The sequence below is a fragment of the Globicephala melas genome, chromosome 12 (genome assembly GCF_963455315.2).
Source record: "Globicephala melas chromosome 12, mGloMel1.2, whole genome shotgun sequence".
NCBI lineage: Eukaryota > Metazoa > Chordata > Mammalia > Artiodactyla > Delphinidae > Globicephala > Globicephala melas.
The window spans coordinates 5,095,077-5,118,616 of record NC_083325.1 but is presented as its reverse complement, the minus strand read 5'-3'; the positions used below and the strand labels follow the sequence as shown (position 1 = coordinate 5,118,616).

The window sequence follows — 23,540 nt, the reverse complement described above, 5'->3', positions numbered from 1 at the left end:
TCAGTACATTCATCCCTTGCTCTTCACTTCTTTGCCAGCTTATGAGTTCTTGCACCATAAATCAGACACAGATTATAAACTGCGGGCTTTCTTTTATACTTTTGTTACAGGAAAAGTGAGATCTCACAAACTGTAAGGCAAGTACTGTTAGAAAACCGTCTCCTAAATATTACAAGTGGTTTTATTGAAGGGTTGAGTGTGATATATAGAAAACAAAGGAAGTGAATCTCTATTTTTGAAAAGTGCTTAGTAAAGGCAACTCTACAGTGTAACTGGTGTCACCCCTATAAAATATGCCTAACTTAAAAACACGAGGTGTCTTGACTAATGGCTTTTAATTTAACTTGTATATTTATGTTTCTGGAGCTAGAAAGAACACTCAGTACTGAACTACAAGATATGCTTTACCTTTTGATTAGAAGAGATTATAATTTTAAATGACTTCAACCAATATTTGAAGCATTTTTTTACGTGAATTTGACCAGTATTTTCAAGCCAATTGCTCAAAGAGAAATTAGGAGAAATGGCTCAGAATTCATCTTGAACATATCCATTCTAAATTTAGAATGGTTTTTAGGATTTAGGCAAGAATAACAAGAATGTAGAAATATTAAAAATATTCATAAAAATAGCTCTGAATATATGTGCCTATTGGGTCTCCAGGGGAGAAAAGAATTAAGGATTCTGTGATATAAATTTATAATCTCACAAGTCCTACCAGTATTACTAACTAGCTATTTGACCTTGGACAGATAGTTAACTACTCAAAATCTTCTTCCCCAACCACAAAATGGTGGGTCTGGACAAATTTCGTAAGTCCCTTTCAGTTCTAATACTGTAGGGATCTACAGGGCAGTAGGGTTAATGTCAAGAGGAGTACCACCTCAGAGCTTCTGCCCAGCCAACAAGCATAGAAACCAGCTGGGAGATTAATGCTGGGGAGACCTCACGATGCTTCACCCTTGGTGACCAGCCACCCAGCTCCTTCATTTTCCATCTGAGAGAAATGATGTAACAGTTCCCAGGAGAATGATTTGGCCACGTCACAGCGAGGGACAGAGCCAGGTGTCGGAGTCCAGCTCTCCCACTCCTGCCTGACTCATCCTAGCTAAGAATAGTTCAACTCATGAAGGCTTACAGCATAGAAGGTCGTGCTTTATGTTATTCATAGATATTAAATTATTAAACCTTACGTCCACCTTCTGGTGTAAGTACTCAATACCTCCAGAAAGCAGATGAGAAGATGTGTACATGAAAAGATTGACTTTTGCCCAAGGTCATAGGACTAGCCCGTGGAGGAGCCGGGACAAACAAAACAAAATGAGAAAAATTAAATTTTACTGTGTCCTGCACTGTCAGTGTCCCTACTATCAGAGGATGCTAGGAAAGAATAACAAGAATGTAGAAATATTAAAAATATTCATTAAAGTAACTCTGAATATATGTGCCTGTTGGGTCTTCAGGAGAGAAAAGAATTAAGGGTACTCTGGTATAAATTTATAACATCACATCAAGTCCTATCACTGTTACTAACTAGCTATTTGACCTTGGACAGAGAGTTAACTACTCAAAAGCTTCTTCCCCAACCACAGAACAGTGGGTGTGGACAAATTTGTTAGGTCCCTTTCAGTTCTAGTACTGTGGGGATCTACAGGGCAGTAGAGTTAACGTCAGTGATGCTTGCTGTGATGTCTGTGCGATTAGAAACCACATGAGGATACCGAGAGGTTTACTGTTCTCCAGGGAAACCTCTGCTTTGACGAGTCAGAGCATCAGTGAAGGGACCTTTCTCACTAGGAACCACTGCATGGGTGGCAGCTCAGCCACATGGGGATGAAAAACCAATGTGGTAGAAAACACCTGTGTGTTTTCAGCAAGCTCTCCTGCCCTCCACCTTCCACCTACTGACAGTAAGAGACCCCTCCTTGGACCCCTTGCCAACTTCCTTTCTTTTTTGCATCGAGCCTCAAGAAGAACCAAACCAACCACAAAAGATCTGCTCACCTGCACAGACCCCAGGCACTGCGAGGGCTAATGTCACCTTCAAAATCACACACCTCCTCTGCTGACTCAGGGAGAGTATGAGCTGATAAAAATGCTTCTACCCTCCAAGTGATACCCTTGCTTTTCTTAGTTTTGAAAGGCTGAGCAAAATTTATAAAATAGATTAGAAAATATATACCATTTCTTATATCAAAAGTATCAAGATTTATTACTTTAAATACACACACACACACACACACACACACACACGTGCACACGCACGGAGGCAGTCATGCTGGGAAACTACCAGAGAACACTTCTGACTTGAAGCACTGCCGTCTCACAGCTACCCAAGAAGTTAAAAGTTTTGTACGCTGTTCTGTTCGGGACAGACTGCCATGGGTGTGATGGAATTAGGTTGCCTTGTTTTGTGGGCACATGCGCACAACTTGGGTTCACTAATGCTGCTTTGTCTCCTCATTCGTGACCCTCTGCTCTAATACGTATTTCCCCCCTTCTAGGCGTGTTTGCTCTCTTCTATATCAGTAACCAGTTTCGGACTTTCCCCTTCTCCATCAAGGACCAGTGCATAATTTTCTACAGTGGTGTCCGAGGAGCTGGAAGTTTTTCACTTGCGTTTTTGCTTCCTCTATCTCTTTTTCCTAGGAAGAAAATGTTTGTCACAGCTACTCTAGTAGTTATATATTTTACTGTATTTATTCAGGTTGGTAGAATTTCTTTCATATTTGAAATAAGTCGATTCTTCTCAGGATTGTGTATTAAATTAGTAAAATACCAAGAAAGGGACACTTTATCTGATTTTCAGACAAGTGCCCAAACTAAATTCCCAAATATTTCTAGATCATGTTTTTGGTCATCCTGTAACCTCGACATTTTGTGACCTTTTAATTGATAAAATGTAGCAATCAAAATATCCCTTTGTACAGGTGACTGAGAGCTCGCCGGATGTCTATTGCTGAAAATGAGATAACAATGGGTATTAAATAGTTTTTATTATAGCTGGTATTAGCTCTCAGCAAACTAATGGGAGGTTATTTTAAGGAATGAAACTAAATCCCTGCTTTAAATTATAGACATCAGGCCTATTTTTATTGCAGAGTGTAAAGGTATTAAGTAAGAACTAAAGTAAACACTGGAGCATTTATCCAGGAGAAACTAGTACAAAACAAAGACATTAAAATTGGAAGTTCTAAATTTGCAATAGATTTGCTCTCTATCCTGACAGTCTTCACTACAACAAAATGCTTTATTTTGTGGTTTATGATCTAGGGAATCACAATTGGCCCTCTGGTCAGGTACCTGGATGTTAGAAAGACCAATAAAAAAGAATCCATCAACGAAGAGCTTCATACCCGTGTAAGTTATCTCTTGGTCATAATTAATAAGTTGATAAGACGTTCCCTCTTCGTCACCTATGGGAGTGATTTAGAACTTTGATGAGGTGTGTATATGCCACTAGACATGGCCTCTTTCCTCTCCAGCTCCACCAACAGTGACTGTACTAGTTTCCTGGTGCTGCTGTAGGAAATTATCGTAGACTTAGTAGCTTACATCTTACAGTTATTATCTTACAGTTCTGGAAGTCAGAAGTTCACAATGAGTTTCACAGGGATAAAATCAAGATGTAGCAGGGCTGCATTTCTTTCTAGGGGTTCTAGGAAAAGGTCTGTTTTCTTGCCTCTTCCAGCTTCTAGAGGTTCTTGGCATTCCTCGGCTTGTGGACCCGTCCTGTCTTCAAAGCCAACAATGACCAGTCAGGGCTTTCTCATGCTGCATCACTCTGATACTGACTCTTCTGCCTTCCTCTTCCACATTAAAGATCTTTATGGTTATACTGGGCCGATGGGGGTAATTTAGGGTATTCTCTCTATCATCAGGTCAGCTGAATAGCAAACCTAAATTCATCTGCTATCCTAATTCCTCTTTGAATAAAAACTAACATGCTTGCAGGCTCTGGGGATTAGGACCCTGGATGTCTTTGGGGAACATACATTCTGCCTATCGCATCTGTCCTTTGCTCTTCGAAGACTCGTGTCTGTTCCACATGCAAAATACATTAACCGATCCCAACATCTCAAAAGCCTCAATCCACTATAGAATGAACTCAGAGACCAAAAATCTCACCAAAAATCTTGTGAGTTCAAAAGACCCAACTCTCAGCATCTCAACCATCTAAATCAAGGATGGGTGAGGCTCTAGGTATAATCCGTCCTGAGACACAGTTCCTCTTCACTCTGAACCTGTGAAACTCAAGAAACAAGTCATCTTCTCCCAAAATGCACTGGTAGGACAGTCATCAGATAACAGCTATAGATACTCCTTTTCCAAAAGGGGGAAATATGGAAGGAAAAAAGGGGTCATCTACCCCAAGCAAATTTCCAAGTCTGCCTGGGTTTCCAGTCCTGGTTTCCAGTCCTGGGAACAATCTTCTATGATTCTCTGTTCCACCTTCTGTGTTCTCCCCTCCACCCACTGAGTCATAGTTCTTTTTTCATGAACAGTAGCAGGTGTTTGTGACTTACTAATTTTGTTTTGTTTTGTTTTGTAATTTTTATTGGAGTATAGTTGATTTACAATGTTGTGTTAGGTCCAGGTGTACAGCAAAGTGAATCAGTTATATGTATACATATACCTACTCTGTTTTAGATTCTTTTCCCATATAGGCCATTACAGAGTACCGAGTAGAGTTCCCTGTGCTCTACAGTAGGTCCTTACTAGCTATTTATTTTATGTATAGTAGTGTGTCTATGTCAGTCTCATTCTCCCAATATATCCCTGCCCCGCTTGCCCCCTGGTAACCATAAGTATGTTTTCTACATCTGTAACTCTAGCAGCTTATTAGTTTGTTCAGCCTGCTTCTTGCCTGTAGAATGTGGGGCCCAGTAGCTTTCTTTCATTTCATCCTCTCTCTCTCCCTTTTGGGTCCAAGCTAGCATTGTTTCTGTCAGGCTTCAACAAGGGGAGCAGAACTAGTAGCAGATATATATTAAGAGCTTTGTTGTAAGGAATTGGCTCACCTACTACGGGTGCTGGGTAGACAGATCCAAAATCTGTAGGACAGGCCATCAGGAAGGGTGGACTGGAACTCCCAGGCAAAAGCAAGTGGAATTTTCTTCTGCTTTATTCTTCAGGCCTTTCGAATGATCACATCAGACCCACCCAGATGATCTAGGATAATATCCCTTACTTAAAGGCAACTGATCAGTGACCTTTAATCCTATCTACCAAATACTTCCACAGCAACATCTCAATGGGTATTAATAATAACAGGGGAGTAGCCTAGCCAAGTTGACACCTCAGAAAACTATCATGATGAATAATGTTCAGGGTTGCCTGACTTGCTTCCAAAATTATTGTTCTAAAAAAGAAAGAAAGAAAGAAAGAAAGGAAGGAAGGAAGGAAGGAAGGAAGGAAGGAAGGAAGGAAGGAAGGAAGGAAGAAAGAAAGAAATCATTATTCTAATGGAACATGGGATTTTCTGCTCTTCCTGAACTTATAATAAAGAAGGGGTAACAGCTTCCAGTTCAGCAGACATGGCCTAGTGGCAGTTTTGGTGACAACTCTGATAAAAGTGAAAATGAAGTCGATCTTGGTCTCTGTTTGTTTTAAGTTTTAAGTCCGACACAGTATTGAAGGGATGGCGTTTCATGTGGCTACAGGAAATAGAAATGAGAACTAATGTATGGAAAACATAGGGTGAGAGGCTTCAGCTCTGTTAATGAAGAGTGTCTGGACAGTTGCTTGTATGGCTCACCCAAAGGTGAAGTGGATGTGTGCAAGCAATAACCAGAAACACTCGGCATAGTTGCTGTACAAGAGATTCAGGCTTGGAGGGGATGATTGACCCACATAATTTGGAGGTTTCTTTCATGCCTGAAAGTCCATAACTTTAATGCTGGAGAAACTGATGAAGTCTTTCAAAATCAGACCTGAATTTCATGGCCAAAGTCACCTAAGGAAATAAAGTAATTTTAATTCCAGGAAATGCAAATGAAAAATTTTCAAGGCCATTTGAAACTATTCAACAGATGGGGATAGGGAGTGAGCATTTTATAATCAGTAGTGCTTTAACCCGATTGAAGATTTTTGTCTCTATCTTCATCCCCCTGTTCATTATTTTAAGAAATTAGATATATACCTAAGACAATACAACTTGAATATTTCACCCCTTTCTTATTTTTCTTTTTCTCAAAAAAAGGTATAATTATTGGTAGAGAGTACATAATTATTTCAGAATTAACTTAGTATTTTAATTTATTTTGCAAAAAAATTTAGAAGCCATGTTAAACTTCAATGATTACAAATTTAAATTATTTGTAAAGTAATAAATTATGAAGAGACTGTGTTTTTTCCTAAATTCCTATAAACAATTTGGATAAGGCAAATGTAGTATAATTGGCTTGGATGGTGAGATGTAAATACTGAGACAAAATGATCAGATAAAAACTGAGGCGTTGGGGCTTCCCTGGTGGCGCAGTGGTTGGGAGTCTGCCTGCCGATGCAGGGGACACGGGTTCGTGCCCCGGTCTGGGAAGATCCCACATGCCGCGGAGAGGCTGGATCCGTGAGCCATGGCCGCTGAGCCTGCGGGTCCGGAGCCTGTGCTCTGCAGCGGGAGAGGCCACAGCAGTGAGAGGCCCGCGTACCGCAAAAAAAAAAAAAAAAAAGTGAGGCGTGGGAATTCCCTGGTGATCCAGTGGTTAGGACTCTGTGCTTTCACTGCTGAGGGCGCAGGTTCAGTCCCTGGTGGGGGAACTAAGGTCCCACAAGCCATGTGGCACGGCCCAAAATAAGAAGAAAAAACAAACAAAACAAAAAAAGAACTGAGGCATATAGATAGATTTTGTTGTTATATGTTGCTATTATAATAGAATACCTGTAGAATTATATTTTCAGGAGTCGTATAAATTGGATACTGGCATATTCTTTTCTTTCTCAATGAAATTCAAAGAATTAAAAGTTAATTATTAGGCTTTATATCCATTTGATCTCAGTAATGAGAAATTTCCTAGATCATTCTAGAAAAATAGTATTCAAAGCAAAGCAGGTACCTTGTTTTCATTGCAAGTTATGTGCTTTATTAAAGAAATTCTCTGCAGAGGCTTTGTATCACGAAACTAAGTGGTGTTACTGGGAAAGGCATTATAAGCGTCCGTTACATGAACAGTGATAGAAAAGAGGGTGTGCTCCTGGAAAGTAAAGCCCCCTTTGTTTTCCAAGGTGGACTAACCCTCCTTGTGTGTCTTGTAGGGTTAACGTTTCATCAGCAAATCATTTCCCTGTGTTTGGTTTTGCAGCTGATGGATCACTTGAAGGCTGGAATTGAAGATGTGTGTGGGCAGTGGAGCCACTACCAAGTGAGAGACAAGTAAGGAGGCAGAGGTCTCACCACCAAGGAGGGATATATGTGACATGCGGAACCTCAGAAGGTTCCACTGGAAGCTAGGTAGATGGGATACGATAAAAGTAGAAGGAATCCTGAGGAAGGTGGCCAGGAAGATAAAGGGCCTGGGAGCCATGCCATACAAGAAGCAGGCAGAAGTCCTGGGAGATGGAGAGCTACCAGGTGGAGGAAGCAGTGAACTTGGGCTTGGTTGCTTTAGAGGAAACTAGTACAACTGACGAGTGGAAATTAGAGACACCAGATTTAAGTTTAAAACAAGGACAAGTTTCCCAGTGATACGAGAAGCACAACCAGGGAATAACAGGCTTCAAGAGGCTGCAAAGGAGGGTTGGTGAGTCATCAGGGATCCTGGGGAAGAGATTCCTCCATTGTGGGGGAGGTCCTTCCCGCATAATGATTCCGGGGGCCCTCTTCTCCACAACATCTCACATTTCAGAACTCATCCTCTTCTGGATTTAGTCTACAGCCATATGTCTCCCTGAGGAGAGTTTATTGAGGATGAGGAAGACGAGATTTTTGAAGTTTTACACTGCTGTTTGGAGGATGTAGGCGTTAGCAGTAGTTCAATTAACCAAATGGTAGACATTTCCAACATATTGATGTTGGTGATGCCAAGAGAGACTAGATCTTTAAAATTCTGGCTCTTGCAGGGTGGTGGCACAGAAACTGAGAGCTTTTGAGTGGGATTTTTTTTTAAGATTTTTTGATGTGGACCATTTTTTAAAGTCTTCATTGAATTTGTTACAATATTGCTTCTGTTTTATGTTTTGGTTTTTGGCTAAGATCATGTGGGATCTTAGCTCCCTGATCAGGAATCAAACCTGCACCCCGTGCATTGGAAGGTGAAATCTTAACCACTGGACTGCCAGGGAAGTCTCCTGAGTGGGATTTTTTTTTTATGAGGTAGAAAGAAGCATCGTTTTAGCAGTCCTTACAGTGTTAAAATAGAAGTTAAATTCTGTGACTATCCACCGATCTAGAATTTAGGCCATGGATTTTTTTTTTTAAGTTCAAATGCCATAGTTATTCCAATGAAGCATTATTAAATATTCTTCCATTTAGCCGAATCTATACATAACTTTCTAAACTGTGTCAAGAGCAGTAAGACACCCTCACTGTGTTCTAGGTCTTCACAATGTAGTACATGTGGTCCTGGGGGTGGGGTGGGGGAGAAGAGAAGGAGCCTGAACAAATGATTATGGTCAATATGGCGCATGTTATAACAGAGGCAAATGAGTAGAACTATAGCAATACAGAAATGGGAGTGGGTTTGGAAAATAAATGAGTTCTCTAGGCCAAGAAGAATGGAAAGCCTGCCAAGCAACCACAGTAGCAGCAGTGTATTTCCATCTGCAAAGGCAAGGGAGAACATGTCATGGTTTGGATATGGGAGAGTGACAAGGTGAGAAAAAGGTGAGAAAAAAGGAGGACATGACTGGAAAGACAGGGACACACTTTTATGGTACAGAGCTAAGGAGCTCTCTACAGCCATTAACACTATAAAGTTCTATTTGACCTTTAAAACTCATATCAAAAGGCTATTAAGGGCTTCCCTGGTGGCGCAGTGGTTGAGAGTCTGCCTGCCGATGCAGGGGACACGGGTTCGTGCCCCGGTCCGGGAAGATCCCACATGCCGCAGAGCGGCTGGGCCAGTGAACCATGGCCGCTAAGCCAGCGCGTCTGGAGCCTGTGCTCCGCAACGGGAGAGGCCACAACAGTGAGAGGCCCGCGTGCCGCAAAAAAAAGAAAAAAAAAAAAAAAAAAGGCTATTAAATAGGAGAGTGGCATGGCCATACTTGACTTTTGGAAGGCAAACTACAACAGCCATAAGGAAGCTGGATTAGAAAGAGAGGAATTATCTTTCACATGATCTCCTTAACTCTCCTGTGTTATCACTATTCGTCTCATTTTATTTTATTTATTTATTTTAAACTTATTTATTTATTTACTTTTGGCTGCATCGGGTCTTAGTTGCAGCATGAGGTATCTTTCGCTGCAGCACGGGCTTCTCTCTAGTTGTGGTGTGCAGGTTTTCTCTCTCTAGTTGTGGCGTGCGGGTTCCAGAGCGCCTTGGCTCTGTAGTTTGCGGCACGCAGGCTCAGTAGTTGTGGCCCGCGGGCTTAGTTGACCCGCGGCAGGTGGGAAGTTAGTTCCCTGACCAGGGATCAGACCCATATCTCCTGCATTGGAAGGCGGATTCTTTACCACTGGACCACCAGGGAAGCCCCTAGTCTCATTTTAAAGATGAGCAACACTGATTACAGCTTGTCCCTTCCTTTTGTTTGGTTGATTTTCAATGTATTCAGGTCCCTAGGCCATTCTTTCTTTATTTAAAAAATGTATAAATGCTATGATTATTTTTTTTAAAAATGTGTTCAAAGTCACATGTGTTCCAGGCACTGTCGTGGTGTTTTTCAGAATAAAGTTAAGTGTAGTTTGTTTCTAGAAAAAGTATATACTTACATAACACATACAGAGATTGAAGATTTCCAAACTGTTGGTTTCCGTTTTTAGGTTTAAGAAGTTTGATCATAAGTATTTACGGAAAATCCTAATCCGAGAGAACCTGCCAAAATCGAGCATCGTTTCTTTGTACAAGAAGCTGGAAATGAAACAAGCTATTGAGATGGCAGAGACCGGGATACTGAGTTCTACAGCCTTTTCCATGCCCCACCAGTAAGTGACATCTGCCCTCGATCTAGACTTTCAATGTCAGAATTACAAGGGGCACTAACTCATTGTTCCATTTAAAGGTACTATTAGGAGTGAAGAGGCAGAGATATGACAAAGGAAAAATGGAAGAAATAAGATCTAAGTCTTGGCATCTTATAGCTTGGTCCATGCTCGATCTGTTTCACCTAGTTTCTGAAAATTACTTTCTAGCAAAAAGATGAGAGTTTTTTGACATCTTTCTTTGGGAGGGCGGGGCAAACGAATTTATAGAAGATCTTTAGCATACGTTACAAGTTTTCCTGTTTAGACATGTCTACCCTTTCACCCGTGCTCATTTGCTTCTGCTAATCTTGCTGTTGTCTTTGTCCCATAAGTCATCTCTCTCCCTGTATTCTATGAGGAGAGACCAGGTCAGCATCCTAAGATGCTAACTTGGATTTGGGCACGAGTGGTATAGGAGCAAGAGGTGTGGTGATTGGTGGGATATTTAAAGAGAAGGCCGTGTTTGTAATTGTGTCTCAGGCAAAGATCTGTGTGCAATTGGGAGAATGCCGCGTTTGTGTGAGACCAGCTGTGAACAGGAGCAAGGAGGGAACTGGCTACCAGGGGAACAGAGGGTGGGGTAAGACTGATACATACCCCATCATTACAAGATGATGCCCTTTGAAGCCTGGTGCTTCAGTTGGAGTATCTGGAAACCAATTGTCCCAAGAGCTGGTTAGACATTTTTTAAAGCTGCTTTAAGTCTCTGACATTTACCGAGAACTCCTTGAATGTCCTAAGAATGAATTCACCCCCTCCCTAAAGATGCCCAGTTTTCTCCCAAGAAATGGTTTACGAATTGGGGAAATTAGTCAGAACGTATATTTAGCATAAGGAACACCAGCTCCTCCATCCTGACGTCCTCAGAAGATAATGAGTTTCAATTATCTCCCCACATCCTCACCTCTGAAAAGCAAGTTGAGAGAAGAGCTAAGAATAGATAGCAATGAAATTGTCATTAACACCTGAGTGTTACTTCTCATCCCTTGCTTGCTAATGAATCAGAAACACCATCACCTTTTTTACATGGGGAACATTTCCAGGAGCAGCCCTGAGGGCACCTTTGTATAAACAGAAAGCTTTCTGCCATATTTCTCAGCGAGACTGTTTTCGTGGTTGGTTGGTTGGTTTGCGTGCTGCCCACTACATGGCTTTAAGGAAATTTCTGGTCCTAAAACGGGAATGTGCTAACAAATATTTATTGGAAACACCGTGCTGAGCCATATGAGAGCCTGAGGCAGAAAAAATGATCGGGGATACTGATCTCGTCTTTATTTAAAATGTTGATATATCACTCATCATGGATAATTTTGCATTCTTTTATTTTCTACAATATTGCCTTCAAATCCTACTTCACTTGATTCCTGAACTTTGGGGCATCCCCTTAGCGAAGGGGAGTACTAGGGCACCTGTTATGTGCCACAGCCTGTGGAAGCAGACGGTCCCTGCCCTCAGGGAGTGCACCCCTGGAGCAGGGTCTTGATAGTAATAAAATAGGGCACACAAACATAGGATCATAAAGCCCAGGGAGCTGTGAGAGGGTGAGAGGGAACCTCATCTGGTCCCCAGGCATTTGACCTGCTCACTGAAGGATGGATGAGAATTAACTCAACGCTCAGCAGGAGGGCTGGACCTGGACGGATGCAGGCAGTTTAGACCATGAGGAACTTCCTCAACCTTCTGCTCACTAGTGATGTAAGCACTTGGTCTAGGAATGTAGGGGCACTTATCTCAAATGAGAATCAGTCTCTCATGTGCTAAAATATATTTTGAATCTCTGTACATTACGTTGCACTGGTCATAAGCAGGTTTCCCAGTTCCTAACCTCAAGGCAATTTTTAAGCCAGTTTCATTTAGAGGATGCCCTTGTGTTGAGTCAATTATTTTGCAGACATTGACTCAAGATTAGTAAGAGAGCCTTCTAGGTTGGAGACATTTTTTCCCCCTATAGCCCAAACCGGTTAGTTAACCGAGGTGGGAGAGGAGATTTTTTAAACCGATATTTACTACAAGTTTAGTATTTAAGTTGCATTCATTTGATCTCATCAGAAATCTGTAGGACGTCAAGCAAAAAGGAATTCCTCTCCTAAGATCAAAGCAGTAATTTCTTAAAAAACAAACCTTCATACAATAATAGGAAAAAGAAGTGTGTACTCAGCTCACTTTTTGTGACTCCGTATGAAAGGATAACAACAAAACGCACATATATTTTTTTTCTTTAGAAGTTTAAGCAATTGTTCTACAAGAGGTTTACATTTCCAAACTCTGTGACCTTCAGGAGAACACTACCCCTAGAAGCTGTCTGTGGCACACGGCAGACACTGCTGATTCTAGGGAATTCCTTGACTTTTACGTACCTTATTTTATTTCACTCTCAAAGCAACCCTATGGAATAAATAGACTATGGACTTGGATTATTATTCGAACTCTGAGGCACCTTGCTTTACCCATGAGTAGGAAGTTCTTAGAAACATCAGTGGGTAGAGGCTCAAGCCGATTAAAAACTATTTGGTTACTATTAAAGAGAAGAGATATTAAAATATTTATAATAAAGATGTTAAAAAAGAAGAAAGTGAAAGATAAAAAATATTTATAGTAAATGTATAGGCATAACACACTAAGCTGTGTGACTTCAAGATATTGTCTTTAGAAATTCCCAAATAGTTACAATGTCATGTATTAAAAAGCACAAATTAATTTATTGCAGTTGAAGAATTTTTAAATTGATCACATAACGACAGGTATAAGTTCACAGTCACGCATTCTGACACCAAAGACACTAGTATGAAGATTCTGATGCCATGTTCACTTCCATGATGGAACGTTGCCTTGTAGGGAGCCGGGCCCACAGCTCTGCATTCTTCACTCGTTCTCAGTGTTGGTCACCTTGGTGACCTTTCTAAGAAGACACAAGGCAACCACATACACAGAAGAGCTGTTAGTACCATTGTTTACTTAGTGGGCACATCCTTCAGTCAACGTACATTTCCCTGGATTTCATGTATAAAGCTAGTAAAAGAGGATGGATTCCTCCAAATACATCAGGAAATATTTGACCTTTTGGGACTTCGTCTTATGGCATGAAGATAACATCTACTAGATTTCATATCTCTGTTGCTGTGTTTAGAACTGAAACCTCTTTTTACAGCATTATAGCATCTGATTTTTTTAAAAAAGTTAAGGCAAATGTGAGCTTTTTATTCAAATACACTTAGATGCAGATTTCCCCAGTTTGATTTCAATGGCCATGAAATTACCAGTGGTCTTTTATTTAAGGTAATAGAGGTTTCTTTTATATCTTGTTCCAGCGATGAGACTTTCACTTTATAATTTTACTTTTTTTGCCCTAGAGATCACTAACATTCAGTTTTTCTGAGGATTGTATCTTTCCTGTGCTCATGATATCATTTCAGGAGTGATTTTGCTAACGAAGTAGCAGGTAGGAAAGTCCATGCATCAGTGATTGCCCGAATCAATCATTCATCCTTCTGATTCTATAGCTGCAGCTTCTCAGTGTGAATAAATACGAGGCAGTGCCGCTGGGAACCCTGTACTTCACATCCAGCCAGCAGCCTAAATGGGCTTGAACTGCGTCTGGTCCTTCCCAGAGTGGTTAATTATAAACTGGGGAGAATGCCAAGTTAGATTTCCTATCTCAGGTTTAACTTTACCCATAGTTTTTTCCTATTTGGTCATTTTATTATGAACACACAAAGTGGAACTATTTGATTAGCTGTTGTTTCTGTTTAGCAATAGATTCCTTCCACCATAATAAAGGAATGTGTTCAGATTGTGGGAATGCGTGGGTGTATCTAAATCAGAATAAATTTTATTTGAAGGACATTTAAACAGTTAGGTTGAAATGCCCTGATAGTAATGTTTAAATCACCGAGGGTGGTAACTGAATATCAATAGTGTTGACGTTTGCAGCTCCGCGATATGGAAACTGGTTTCAGTGATTTTGTAGGAAGGGCATTAGTCAGTCGATAGATCGCATTGCTAAGTAAATGCTGGCGTCCTGTGATATCCAGTATCCAAGCCCTTAAAAATCTTTTACCCATTGTGCATTACTTACAAAAATATCCTTGCTATGTATGACGATATCGCTACCAATGTTTGGGGAAAGGGACTTAAAAAGTGGCCTGTCTTGAAACCAATAACTTCTTGTCTCTATGGTCAATTATCCTAAGACCTGTGCAAGCAGGTACCAGCACATCAGCACACGTGTACTTTTCAAAAAGCTGCAGCCAGAAAAGAAAAAACATCACAGCTCCGTAAGGGTTTACACCAATATGTCAAGGGAGGTAATAGTACTGAAAGATGGGTTTAATTTTCTTTAGTTCTCCTATTTTTGTTGTTCCTATGTTCTACAGTGAGCGTATATTATTCATACAATAAGTTTTTAGAAATTACCACCACTAGACCGAAGTGATTGAAATCAAATATGTGTGTCACATGAGAATTCTGCACATAGCGATGTCATGACTGAAATCCTCGGAGGACAATTGTTCATTGACTGCTAACCTGGCCATGACTTGGCTTTTAAGCCCTTTTTGGGGGGGGGGGGGAGGGAGGGGTGCTTATGGTGAAGAAAGCTGAAAGAAGTCAACTGCTTCTAGAATCTCAGAGGGTCCAGTGTCTCTGAGCTGGCCTGATTTTCATGGTGGCAATGGTCTAATTCTCCTCGTAAAATATGATTTTAGTTTCTTCCCATTATTCTTTAACCAGAGATAAAGTCCCTAAAGGGACAATTCCAAGATAAATGTACTTATAAAGGTACTCGTAAAAATTTAGTACCGCATAGATTAGTGCTATTCAAAATGTGGTTACTACATGGTGTAGTCCGTGAGCCTTGAAGGAATAATCTTATTTCTGTTGAATCTAACAGTGAAACATTTGGTTTGCCCTTTGTGGTATCCTTTCCAGAAATGTATTTCCTAATCATTGATTTTTATTGTTTTTTACAAACGTGTCTGTTCCTAATAGATACGGAGGAAAAAAGTAACTGGTTTGCCATGACTTTAAACTCCTTTTTAAAAATGGGTTAGAGAAATTCCCATATACAAGCTATAGGCAAAGAAGCCACATGCTCAAAATGTAAGTCAAGACACACATGCTGACGTTTCATATGAATTTACTAAAACAACAGGAAAAGTTATGTTAAAAACATAACCTTTACGTTTATCAATTAGAACTCCTGAAAGTAAATTCATGCTTTTGTGGTCCCCTTGCCAAGATGGAAGAATAATGCTTGGCTTCCCTCCAATGATGTTTCCAGGGCCCAGAGGATACAAGAAACCAAAAGACTCTCCCCTGAAGATGTGGAGTCCATGAGGGACATTCTGACACACAACATGTACCAAGTTCGACAAAGGGTGTGTATAAGACGTGTCCCTGTTGCCTGTCCTGGGTTCCAGTCCTCCAGGAATCAGCTCTTGTTCATGTTATTCTCTCCAAAGCAGTCTTCTTGATGAAAAATTTCTCTCTGCTTAGTTTGGAGAACAGAAAGTTAATTGTTATGTTTCTGCAGCAAAATCGGCACCCATGGTATAAAGAGAAATGCAAATCCAGTTGCAGGCCCTAGGGGTCAGGCTGCCCTAGCCCTGCAGCCCCAGAGTTTTCCAGAACCAGCAGGGCTCCCTCCCCCTCCAGAGACAGAAAAGCAGTGACACTCACCCACCATGGAAGAAAGATGGCCCCAGGATGCCTGTGATGGTGGAGTTGTTTCAGCGTGGTTGACTGTAATAGAGCTTAGAAAACTGAGATGGTTTAGATTAGAATATCGAAACCACATTGCTGAAAGCCTAAGATAAAAAAGGAGACATTTCAGGGACTTCCCTGGCGGTCCAGTGGTTAAGATTCCAAGCTTCCACTGCAGGGGTCATGGGTTCGATCCCTGGTCCGGAACTAAGGTCCCACATGCCGCTAGGCCAAAAAAAAAAAAAATATATATATATATATATATATATACACACACACACACACACACACACACATATATATATATATACATATATATATATATATATCCACAAAAAGGAGACACGTCAGGCATAGTATTTTTCAATTTTGGAAAAGGGTATGGAGGCTATACTAGTACTTGGGACCTGGCCCAAAGTTCACAGCAAGAACATTTCAGGGACGGTAAGTGAATCCTCCTGAAACTTTGATTTAATCAAATGGTATTTTCATTTGTGTCCTCTAATTAGGAGTTCTTTACGTTTGAGGACTCAATGGAACATCCCAATTGTTGACTAGGGTTAGAAGTGAGTTAACTGTGAGGGCCTCGGTTTTGGTGACCAGGTCATGGGACTCCAAAAACTCATCTGGTCAAAACTCATCTTCTCAAGTAGAAGATGCTGAGGTCAGAGGAGTTGTTTTTTCACTTGTTTAAGATCTCAGAACGAATCTGCATTGAGAGCCCAGGTCTGCCAACTACCCACCCACAGCTCTTTCCATGACTTCAGAATTGCATGGTCCAGGGCAAGGGAATGTCTTCTGGCTGCTGTGCCGAGAAGGTCAGTGATGAAGGGGAATGTGTCAGCAAAAAGGCCCTGCACCTGCGGGAGGAACCCAGGTCAGCGACACTCATAGCACACTTCGAGTACATTCAGCTGCTTTCAAATCATTCCAGGTGAAACTGTTTCAGCAAGACTATCACATTCCGCCTTAGATAAGTCGTTAAGAGCTTCCTGGTTTGAAGAATGCTGGCCGGCTCAGTGAGGGCTGGAGTCCAGAGGGTGCCTGGTACTCAGACTTGCCCCATGGGGGTGGAGGTTGAGTTTAGGGAAAGTCCAGAAATAGAGAGAGAGATTCTGGAACTCCAAGCCGCCCCAAAAATGAGGCTAACCGTGCATTCTCTCTTTTTTATCAGGTTCCTAAGTAATCAGCTTTCTTCTTCTTTTATCAGTGCCTGCTCAGACTGACCTCCAGGTTTCTCCCTTCTAAGCTGTGCAGGATCTCCCTTCCTTGTTGACCACATAGAGCCAGTAGGTGATGGAAACTCCCACGGGGAGAACATACATAGTAAACAGAGGGGGACTCCACCCCCGAGATGGCTTTTGCTTCCTCTTTTATTACTTGGGAGAACGACTCACCAGTCCTACCCTTTCTGTCTTTCCTTTCTCATCCTAACCTTTAAAAAAAATTTTTTATAATATATTTTATTTAAACCACTATATCAAAAATATTATTTCAACACATCATAAATTTTAAAAACTACCAATGCGATACTTTATACTCTTTTCTTTTAAATTAATGTCTTCAAAATCAGTGTATAGCTTATTCTTACAGCACATTATGATTCGGATTAGCCACGTTTCTTTTCCTTAAAGCCTCCTTTATTTTTCTTATTTTTAAAAAATTTTTATTTTATATTGGAGTATAGTTGATCAACAGTGTTGTTGATTGACAAAGGTGTACAGCAGAGTGATTCAGTTATACATATACAATATATCTATTCTTTCTCAAATTCTCTTCCCACTGAGGTTACCACAAAGTATTGAGCAGAGTTCCCTGTGCTACACAGCAGGTCCTGGTTGGTTATCATCCTGTCTTTTTTTTTTTTTTTTTTTTTTGCGTTACGCAGGCCTGTCACTGTTGTGGCCTCTCCCGTTGCGGAGCACAGGCTCCGGATGCACAGGCTCAGCGGCCATGGCTCATGGGCCCAGCCGCTCCGCAGCATGTGAGATCTTCCTGGACCGGGGCACGAACCCGCGTCCCCTGCGTCGGCAGGCGGACTCTCAACCACTGCGCCACCAGGGAAGCCCTATCATCCTGTCTTTACGTAGTTCATATGGCTCCTCTCCTCTGCCATGGTCCTCTTGCTCTCTTGAAGGAAAAACCAAAGGTGAAATCCAGGACAACTGTCTGTCTGCTTTGTTGCTCGTGGGAAGTCTACAGTTTTGAGGCTTGTCACAAACGGTGACATCTGTAGTCCTCTAGTTTGGGTGAAAGAGATTCCCGTTAAGCACTTCGTAAACATCTGAGGACCATGCTGGTCTGTGGTTCAAGACAAATTTTCACTGGCCTCTGTGAAGATAAGGAAGACATTTTTCATAAAACTAAACTGATTCAATTTGAAAAACTGTTCTGTATCGAAGATCATGCCCGTCCTACTACTTTGGTTAAAAGACTTTTTCCTTTTTGAACTGATGGTGGTGATACTAATGGGCTGATTTTTTTGTGCGTATCTTTGATTGGCAACATTTTAAAATAGCAACCATCTAGACATTGCCGAAGTCATTTTTAAATTCCCCTGATCCCTAAACACTCAGCAACCGCTGGCCTAGCATAACAAACGTGACCTGGGAAAGAGAGTGTGTGCTGGCTGGGGGGGCACCGAAGTCTGTGGGTACCTCGGGGGTGATCGCTGTGGGAGGTCACAGGGGGACAGCGCAGATGGGGGGCACTAGCCTGTGAGCCAGACGCAAGGCTCCCACCGCAGCTTGGTCCTGAGGGGCTGGCCCCGAGCACAGACCTTTCCTCCGGGGCCACAGCTTGTGCCTGTGTAATTGAGGCAAACGCTCAGAGGACCTGAGCACCACCTGCTCGCTCTACTAGTCTTTGTTCTTGGTTTTTCCATGGTCTCCTGAGGCTGGAAGTTGTGCTGAGATGTCTGTACATGTTTGACATCCCCTTCTTTCTACAGACCCTGTCCTACAACAAATACAACCTCAAACCCCAAACGAGCGAGAAGCAGGCGAAAGAAATCCTGATCCGCCGCCAGAACACCTTCAGGGAGAGCGCGAGGAAAGGTCACAGCCTGCCCTGGGGAAAGCCGGTAAGGCGGAGACACTGACTCACCTGAGCTGGGCCGGGCCGGAGCAGGGCCTTGTCAGGTGACTACCTCAGTATTTAAACAAACAAACAAAACCACTACCTCGTTGACAGAAAAAGACAAAACTAAGAGGGTACAGGACACCAGACACCCCCTTCTCTGGGCCTGGGCCCTTTGGAGCCCAAAGCATCCGTCCACGAGGTATGTGGCAGCAAACTGCCCTCCAGGATGGGTCAGTGACTGGAACACACTCCCTGGGCTGTGAGGCTAGACTAGCTCCCACGGTGGCCAGGGACTGGACATTCCAGGGGACCATCCGTGGACAGGGACCCTGGCTCTAGGAAGCTTACTCCTCCCCCAGGGAGATACAGGGAGGAATTTGTTCTCCCCACGTCTCTGGGACCCTATCTTCATGGCAACCACTGTGCATCTGAGCTACTCCATCTGAGGCCATATCCAAGCTATCTTACTGGGACTCTGAATGGAGGTTGGGTCTGGAGTAGACCCTAATCTCTACCCTAATGTCAGTAGGGCTGCAGGAGAAACTTTGAGAGGTTTATCATGGCCTATTTTATCATGAGAGGGAAAGGACATATACTGAAGGCGGAGGCATTTTGTTTCCCTTAAACTGAAGTAACTGAAAGGCAGTGATCCAAACACGATGCTGCAGAGTGGGTCTGTATCTCTCACTTTGTCGTGTGAAGCTGTCAGTTGCGTGGCTAACTCTGCTTTTTATTTCTCCTTGTTACCCACAGGCTGGTACCCAAAACATCCGCTACCTCTCCTTTCCTTATAGCCGTCCTCAGCCAGCAGGCAGAGGTGTGAGGGTGGCTGAATTCACAGGTAACCTGCATCCCTGGCTGCTTCTCTTTTCTGGAAAGGTTCAGATGGTAAACTGTTTCAGGCTTGTGGGCCAAAAGGCAAAATCAAGAATATTATGAAAGTACATATATGACAAGAAAAAGAGAACACAAGTATTTTATTAGTTGAATTCAGAACTATAGTGATGAACACTGAAATTTGAAATTCATATAATTTTTACTTAACAGGAAATATTCTTTAAAAATTTTTTTTTCAGCCATTTAAAAGTGTAACAACCATTCTTAGCTCAGGGGCCATACCAAAAGATGCATCAGAGAGATACACCTGGGGGTCATCAACTGCTGACCCCTGTCTTAGGGAAACATAAAATGGGTCCTTCTTTGAAGTGGTGGGATTCTCCTGTGTTTTATAAATTAGCAGAATTCTCCAAAGTTGGCTAAATTTTACTAAAATAACTTCACCAAATTTACTGATTGGATGTTTCCCATTTAATACCTATTACTTAAATAGAATTCTTAGAGTTATTGAAACTGGCTATTGTGCTCATAAAAGCTATTATTATTATTTTTATTTATTTTTTTTGCGGTACGCGGGCCTCTCACTGTTGTGGCCTCTCCCGTTGCAGAGCACAGGCTCCAGACGCACAGGCTCAGCGGCTATGGCTCACGGGCCTAGCCGCTCTGCGGCACGTGGGATCTTCCCGGACCGGGGCACGAACCCGTGTCCCCTGCATCGGCAGGCGGACTCTCAACCACTGCGCCACCAGGGAAGCCCCAAAGCTATTATTTTTTAAACGTGTATATAAAATGATTTTCTATTAGCATAAAGTGGCATATAATATATATGATATGCCATGTTCTCTAGTTTAATATTCCTAAATTTTTAAGACTTGGAATCACATTGGAAATTTGAATAAACTAAACATATAGGATTTGAGAGTTAAATCTTTGAAGAGTGAATATAATTATTCCTTACAATGAAACTTTATTTTTTTCTGATATAAAAACATGCTTGATATAAAATCAAAGTCAGCCAGTGGAGAAAAGCATAAAAAAAAATTTAAAAGCACTCGAAACTCCAACACCCAAGATACTCACTATAGAACATTTTGGTAAGCATCCTTCTATAATTCTATCTATATCATCCTGATCTCTACCCTACCTGGACCTGATACAAACAAACAAAAAAAAAATCACAAACACACAGCAAGGTATTATACATAAACTCATAATACAGTCATTGTTCTTCAATATTTATAAATTGTCTAGTTCACTCAACCATACGTTGTGGACATATTTTAGTATCAACAGATATGAACCTAGTAATCATTTCATGACTTAATAATAGTCAATTATATGAAAGCCCCCTAGCTTATTTAGCAAAATCCTTATTAACAAATATTTAATGCTTCCAATATTTAATGAATATAAGCAAAGATATCTAATAATTTCTTTGGATTACTTGTGATTGATTTTTGCTCAAATAACCAATTACTCCCTTAGTATATATTCCTGGAAGCAAAATTTTTAGATAAAAAATTACGTATATTTAAATTTACCTTCAGATCAACAGTTGTGAGAAAGGTGATTTCTGAACGTTTTCAGCATCACTGGGCTATTCTGAGTTAACGTTTGAGTAGTCTACTATATGACAGGATAAAATCTATATACCACAGTTAATTCTCATCTGAGTCTGTTTGATTTTCAGTGAGGTTGAACATCTTTTCATATTTTTAGAGGCAACCATATTTCTTTCGAGGAAGTTTTTGTTTCTGCCGTTGCCCATTTTTTTCTGCTTTTTTTTTCTTAAAACGAATTTGAAGAACACCGTATAACACGAATATCACCCATTGTTTCATATTTGCTGCCAATAATTTTTCCTAAAGTTTCACATTTATCATTTAGTTTTTAGATATACTTGTCTTCAAATTTGTGTATTCTGATTCATCAAACCAGCTCAATCTTCCACAGAAACATTAGAAAAATGATTCACCAAGTAATTTAAAATCTAAAACTTTCATAGTTTAATTTTTTCAATTTCAAGCCAAATGGCTAATAGTTATTTTGATAATAAAGATATTTATCTTTGTGTAGGTTAAGACAGAGACACATTTCAAATTGTTTTCAAATGGCCATGCTCCTGCGCCAGCACCTTCTTTTCCAATTTTGTTGTACTAGTCATTTACCCCTAAACTAGAGAGTTTGGACACTTAATTCTGTTTCATCGATCTAGTCATCTATTCCTACGTCACACTCTTCTAAGTAGTATTATTTTATGTTAAAAAGAACTATAATACAGACAAAAGCAAACAAAACAAAAGAACAGCAAGCATAGGGTATATAATAGATTAATTTTTAAAACTCTTCCTGGTACAAGCAGCTGGTGCTATTTATGTTGCTTGAGTGATAGAGAACACGAAAGCCTCACAGTCACTTCTTGAGATGAATGTCAATATCACAAGCTACGGTAGCAAAAAATAACCACACAGCAGCCTCAGCTGAACACTAATGTACAAACACGTTATAAATAACATACAGCGGGATAGTAAAAGAATACTACACCTTACAAAGTAGGACTTATCCCAGAGGTGGGGTTGTTTAACATTTGGAAAATGCATTTACATTATTCACCAGATTAATAGGTCAAAGCATCCTTTCAATAGATGCCCTAAAACACATCTCACTCACGCTTTCAATAAAAATCATAAGATCCTAGGAAAACACATATAGGACATATGAAGACAACATAAAACTCTCCTTTTCCATGCTTCATTTCCTCTCTGTAAAGAAGAGAATGTTGGTACCTCCCACATACAAGTGTTGCCCTGAGTGAAGCCATTTGGTGCAGGTAAGACTCTTAGAACAGTGCCTGCAACCAAGTAAGTGGGCAAGAAATATTAGCCATTATTGATTTTATTACTAGTGAGGGGTATCGAAGAAGACTTGACTTGGGCAGATAGGGGTGTTCTTGAAAAGAAGACGGTACTTTAGAAATGTCAGTTCTGGGCTCCCCTGGTGGCGCAGTGGTTGAGAGTCCGCCTGCCGACGCAGGGGACGCGGGTTCGTGCCCCGGTCCGGGAGGATCCCACATGCCGCGGAGCGGCTGGGCCCGTGAGCCATGGCCGCTGAGCCTGCACGTCCGGAGCCTGTGCTCCGCAGCAGGAGAGGCCACAACAGTGAGAGGCCCGCGTACCGGAAAAAAAAAAAAAAAGAAAGAAAGAAATGTCATTTCTACATGAGTTAATCTAGACGTGGAATGAAATCTTAGTCCCAATGAATTTTTTTTTCTTTCAAATGTGCTCAACTGGTTCTAAATTTCATTCAGTGAGGAGAAACAGTGGGTAACCTAGAAATCTGTGAAGGAAAAGTGAGACTTGTTTTATCAGTTATTCTTAAGTTTTAAAGAATTATAATAATAATCAGGATTAGACTGAGCTAGTCCTCCGTGGGTATCTGGGCACAATTATTTGCATCCACCTTCTCTCCAAATCTGAAGCCTTTACGCACCAGGACAAGGTCAGGGAATGGCTGGAGGGGCTCTAGGGGAGGACGTAGAGGGAGGTGTAGCATCCTTCAGGCAGCCCCCTGATGTCCCCCGCAGCTAACCAGGCTGTGACGTGCAGAGCACTGTCTCTCTTCGCTCTCCCCTTGTCCGCCCGTGTTAGGACACCCCTTCTCTAGATGTCTGGGTGCTCCCTGCTGGATTGCAGGCTCCACACACTCCTCCAAGCTCCTTTGCCTTTGGGGCTCCCTTGGTGTTGTAAGTAGAGAGGTCCTGCCTGGACAACCCTCCTAGAACCCAGGAGCACTGGGGAAG

General features: G+C 41.4%; 1 protein-coding gene across 1 annotated transcript in view; it reads left to right on the top strand.

Moving 5' to 3' along the window:
• Nucleotides 1-23,540, top strand: part of SLC9A4 (solute carrier family 9 member A4) — a 57,653-nt gene that overhangs the window by 31,293 nt on the left and 2,820 nt on the right. Inside the window, exons 5-11 of the mRNA XM_030838683.3 lie at nt 2,505-2,707; nt 3,274-3,360; nt 7,302-7,372; nt 9,923-10,084; nt 15,402-15,498; nt 18,774-18,905; nt 19,658-19,745. Coding sequence (XP_030694543.2) covers nt 2,505-2,707; nt 3,274-3,360; nt 7,302-7,372; nt 9,923-10,084; nt 15,402-15,498; nt 18,774-18,905; nt 19,658-19,745 — 840 coding nt within the window. The remainder of the gene's footprint in view (nt 1-2,504; nt 2,708-3,273; nt 3,361-7,301; nt 7,373-9,922; nt 10,085-15,401; nt 15,499-18,773; nt 18,906-19,657; nt 19,746-23,540) is intronic.